Source organism: Salvelinus sp. IW2-2015, unplaced genomic scaffold (genome assembly GCF_002910315.2).
Source record: "Salvelinus sp. IW2-2015 unplaced genomic scaffold, ASM291031v2 Un_scaffold9233, whole genome shotgun sequence".
NCBI lineage: Eukaryota > Metazoa > Chordata > Actinopteri > Salmoniformes > Salmonidae > Salvelinus > Salvelinus sp. IW2-2015.
The window spans coordinates 24,622-29,996 of record NW_019950492.1 but is presented as its reverse complement, the minus strand read 5'-3'; the positions used below and the strand labels follow the sequence as shown (position 1 = coordinate 29,996).

The following is a 5,375-nucleotide window of genomic DNA, read 5'->3' as shown; positions in this document are numbered from 1 at the left end:
CTGGTGAGCTTTATGCTATGTATGACAGAGGCTTATGAGACTGCCGATCAGTGGGAAAACCTCAATGTTACTGCAGTGCAACACTGCCACCACCTGGACTCACACCTTAACTGAAACCCTCAAGTGGGGTTCTAATCTCTGTCATAGTGCAAGTGTTGTATTGTGACATCACACTTTACACTTCTGTGGCATCACGGCAAGTGGACAGTGTGTTGATGTCACAATAGGAAAATAATCAGAGATGTCACAGACAGATGACTGATGTTTAGTCCATCATCTTACGCATGTAACGACGACAAATTCTACTGTGACAAATTGACTGCGTTGTGTTTCCCTGGTTACCACCATTTCAAATCTCCATGGGGCTGATTAAAGCCTTGGTAAATCAATCAATACCCTGTTAAAAGACTGATGCACCCTGTTGCTTGTGATATCACAGCACTGCTGAGTCTTACTTGTTGCCCCGGATTCCTTCCCTGCGGACAGTGGCGAGGCCCTCGTTCACCAGAGATTCAGCAATGTTCTCRCCGGTGGTGTCTAGAGAGAGAGACAGAGGATTTAACACTCAAAAGAAATAGAGACAGAGTTTTAGTAAAGGGCAAAGTGGGTTGTATGATGTATAAGGCACAGTGGAGGGTTCACGCATGAAAAAGAGTCCATTCACTCGATCAACACAAATGCAGTCAACTCAAGGAGGGAATTGAAATCCTATCCCTGAATGGAAAAATATCCCTGTGGGATATAGACAAATAGTGCACCACTGATGTAGGGATGTTTTTCCCCGACTAGAAGTAACTCTGGCCTCTAATTGTGGCTAGGCTTGTGAAAGTGTCTGGTGGTCTTCTCACCTCTGCCCAGGTACACCATGCCGTATTCTCTGCCCAGAGCAGTCTTGACCTCCACTGTGAAGCATACCTCCTTCCCAATCAGCATCTTGCGCAAGAACTCTCTGGCCTGGAAGGCGTAGGGCTGCAAGGGAAAGAAGACAGATAGCCATGATCAACGGGTAATGTTATACCACTAGTGGCACCAAATAATCAATCACCCACAATTCATCTACAGACCCTGACCCTAGAGATAGGAATCATCTTTGCATTTGTGACCGCAAGGGCAGCGCAATCCAATTTGAAGTAGTCAATTTCACTTTTTCACAATTGGCTGATCCCTCCTGATGACCCAGTTGGCCATGACTCCAACAGAGTCACCAGGAGGGATCAGCCAATGAAGTTGGATGTACCACCCAGTTGMCTACATTAAAATGGTGGAAGGCCTCAAATGTCGCTGCCCATGCTAATACGGCCTTTCGGCCACCAGCAGCCTCTATCATTCTCTATGACCATTTCTTATTTTCCCTTATAAAAAGGAAGGCAGATCGGGCACACAGAGTGCATTCGGAAAGTATTCAGACCCCTTGACTTTTTCCACATTGTTATGTTACAGCCTTATTCTAAAATATTTGTTTTTTCCCCCCTCAATCTACACACAATACCCCGTAATGAAAAAGCAAAAACATTATTTATTTATTCAAAATAAACTGAATTATGACATTTACATAAGTATTCAGACCCTTTACTCAGGACTTTGTTGAAGCACCTTTGGTAGCGATTACAGCCTCGAGTCTACTTGGGTATGATGCTACAAGCTTGGCACAAATGTATTTGGGGAGTTTCTCCCATTCTTCTTCTTGCAGATCCTTTCAAGCTCTGTCAGGTTGGATGGGGAGGGTCGCTTCACGGCTATTTTCAGGTCTCTCCAGAGATGTCCGATCGGGTTCAAGTCCGGCCTCTGGCTGGGCCAATCAAGGACATTCAGAACTCCTGCGTCATCTTGGCTGTGTGCTTGGGGTTGTTGACTTGATGGAAGGTGAACCATTGCCCCAGTCTGAGGTCCTGAGCACTCTGGAGCATGTTTTCATCAAGGATATCTCTGTACTTTGCTTCGTTCATCTTTCCCTTGATCCTTACTAGTCTCCCAGTCCCTGCTGCTGAAAAACATCCTCACAGCATGATGCTGCCAAACCACCACCCCATGCTTCACCGTAAAGATGGTGCCAGGTTGCTCCAGATGTGACGCTTGGCATTCAGGCCAAAGAGTTCAATCTTGGTTTCAAACAAGAAAATCTTGTTTCTCATGGTCTGAGAGATCTTTTAGGTGCCTTGTGCAAACTCCAAGCAGGATGTCATGTGCCTTTTACTGAGGAGTGGCTTCCATCTAGCCACTAACATAAAATGTCTGATTGGTGGAGTGCTGCAGAGATGGTTGTCCTTCTGGAAGGTTCTCCCATCTCCACAGAGGAACGCTGGAGCTCTGTCAGAGTGACCATTAGGTTCTTGGTCAACTCTCTGACCAAGGTCCTTCTCCCCGATTGCTCATTTGGCCGGGCAGACAGCTCTAGTAAGAATCTTGTGGTTCCAAACTTCTTCCACTTAGAATAATGGAGTAACTATGTTCTTGGTCCCCTTCAATGTTTCAGAAATTTTTTGGAACCATTCCCCAGATCTTGCCTCAACACAATTTAGTCTCGGAGCTTACGGACAATTCCTTCGACCTCATTGATTGGTTTTTGCTCTTACATGCACTGTCAACTGTGGGACCTTATATAGACAGGTGTGTGTGCCTTTCCAAATCATGTCCAATTAATTGAATTTACCACAGGCGGACTCCAACCAAGTTGTAGAAACATCAAGGATGATCAATTTAAAAACAGGATGCACAGGAGTTCAATTTCGAGTCTCAGAGCAAAGGGTCTGAACACTTACGTAATAAGGCATTTCAGTTTGATGCATTTGCAAACATTTCTAAAAAACGTTTTTTTATTTGTCATTATGGGGTATTGTGTGTAGATTGATGAGGACTTCTTTATTTAATCCATTTTAGAACATAACGTAACAAAATGTGGAAAAGGGGAAGGGGTCTGAATACTTTCTGAATGCACTGTATAAGCTTTACTAGACAACAAGTATCATATATCAGAGATGACATAACTGTCACTGCAGGTGGAACCTGATCGAAGAACACCCAACACTATTTCTTAGACAACACTCCACCCTAATTATGCTGCTCCCGAAAGTGAAAGCATCGTCTCCATGCAGCCACCTGAAATTCATTTTTCCCTTATGAATCTCAATACGTCTACACCCCCACTCTTCTTCATGAATGGACCAGCCCACTGTCAGTGATTGGTTGAAGTGCTTCAACTCACCTCGTCAGGGGTGTCCTTTTGGTCGGGCTGGCTCTGGGGGGCGCGGCGAGCTAGCACTCCGGTACGGATGTTGCTCAGGTTGATCTGACGCTCCGGGGGCGGRCCTCCCCGTGGCTGGCCCCGCACGATTATTGCACATCCTGACAAGACCTGGAAGAGAGGAACATCACAGTAAATATTAGCATTAGGCTATTAGGGGACAGACCAGGGTTATTTGCATTGTAGCAGTGGTATAAGCTAATCRGAGACTTAATGGGCTGATATGGAAGTAGAGGTTTTGGTTGTGCTGATTATTTTCACAAATCCTCTCAGAACTCAACYCTATTCCATGGAGGTGGAGGAAAAACAGGTGTGGTGAAAGAGAATGACTGTATATAGTCTAGTTGTAATAGTGACAATAGTCATAGCAGTAGTGATAGTCATAGCAGTAGTGATAGTCATAGCAGTAGTGATAGTCATAGCAGTAGTGATAATAATAGTGGGAATAGTGTAGCGATAGTGGGAATAGTAATAATAGCAGTAGTGAAAATAGTAGTAGTAATAGCAGTAGTAATAGTAGTAATAGTAATAGCAGTAGTGATAATAGTGGTAATATTAGTAGCAGTAGCGATAATAGTAATAGTAGCAGTAGTGGTAATTGAAATAGTAGTAGTAATAGCAGTAGCAGTAATAGTAGTGGCAATAAGCAGTAGCAATAGCAATAGTAGTAGTGGTAAAGTAATAGTGGTAATAGTAATAGTAGTAGAGTATGTTGTGGAGTTAAAGTAATGTAGATGGTAATAGTAATAATAGTAGTAGTAGTGGTAAAGTAATAGTGGTAATAGTAATAATAGCAGCAGTGTAGTGGTAAAGTAATAGTGGTAATAGTTAATAATAGTAGTAGTAAAGTAATAGTGGTAATAGTAATAATAGCGTAGTAGTGGTAAAGTAATAGTGGTAATAGTAATAATAGTAGTAGTAGTGGTAAAGTAATAGTGGTAATAGTAATAATAGTAGTAGTAAAGTAATAGTGGTAATAGTAATAATAGCAGTAGTAGTGGTAAAGTAATAGTGGTAACTGCAGTAATAACGGCAGAGGTGAGTTGGTAATAACTGGCAGCGGTGGGTGGCAATAACGGCAGCGGCGGGTGGCAATAACGGCAGCGGCGGGTGGCAATAACGGCAGCGGCGGGTGGCAATAACGGCAGTGATAGTGGTGAGTGGTAATAATGGTAGTGGTAATAATGGTAGTAGTAATAATGGTAGTAGTAATAATAGTAGTAGAGCCAGGCTTAGTATAGGCCTAACAGCCGTGACAGTGAATAGGTCTAGTGGTAGGTTGGTGTTGAGTGTTCAGTTCAGACAGGGTTTGACCCAATCAAAAACAAAGTGCCTTTTCCTGTAGTGAGAAGTACTGTCAGACCAGCGTCAGAGGTGTATTCATTACAGAAACCGTTTTAGAACCAAACGGATGCAAACAGAGCAAAGCAAGAGTTTATATCAGCCCAATTCAGGTAGGTCCCTCCCGTTTCGCTTGCTTCCGTTTAAGAAACACAAATCGGCGGAATTAATACACCCCAGACGATGAAGTATTGGGATCTAGAAAGATTTTCCCCACTGAAGAGTGACTCCTTCCTCAGAACACCACTAGACAGAACAGSAGGAACGGAAAGGGGCCTAAGCACCAGTAGTGATTCATCACCAGCGGKAGATAAACGTTTTGCAACAGAATCCAAATAATGAACGCAGAGGAGGCTGCTGGGAGGAACTACAGGAGAACAGGTTCATTGCAATGGCTGGAATGGATTCAATGGAATGGTACCAAACACATGGAAACAAGGTGCCATTGATTCCATTCCAGACATTACAATGAGCCCGTTCTCCTATAGCTCGTCCTACCAGCCTCCTCTGAATGAATACACCMCTACTGTTTGCTCAAGAGCTGTGTTCCGATCTACACAGTGGCTTTGGCTTGCCTCCTCGTCTCCTTTCCTCCCAGACACACATTTGAAAGGGTTGGCTAAGTGGAAATAGGCCAATATCTCTGTTCTGCTCAGGTTTGTGGTCTTGAAGGAAAGGAGTGAAGAACGGGAGACAAAGGTTACACCAAGACTAGTGGGACTGAGTCTGTAAGCCATATGTGACAAAGAGCCAAGTTTTCAGGGAAGAGCCCTCAACACCCAGACTACTATTC

At 43.7% G+C, this 5,375-nt stretch overlaps 1 protein-coding gene across 1 annotated transcript; it reads right to left on the bottom strand.

The window, feature by feature from the left end:
* Nucleotides 1–451: 451 nt before the first annotated feature.
* LOC112079725 (staphylococcal nuclease domain-containing protein 1) lies at nucleotides 452–3,352 on the bottom strand (the record flags this gene model as incomplete). Its single annotated transcript, XM_024145588.2, has 3 exons — nucleotides 452–537; nucleotides 849–969; nucleotides 3,203–3,352. Coding segments are annotated over 3 exons (357 nt in total), but the record flags the coding sequence as incomplete, so codon positions are not given.
* Nucleotides 3,353–5,375: the final 2,023 nt, after the last annotated feature.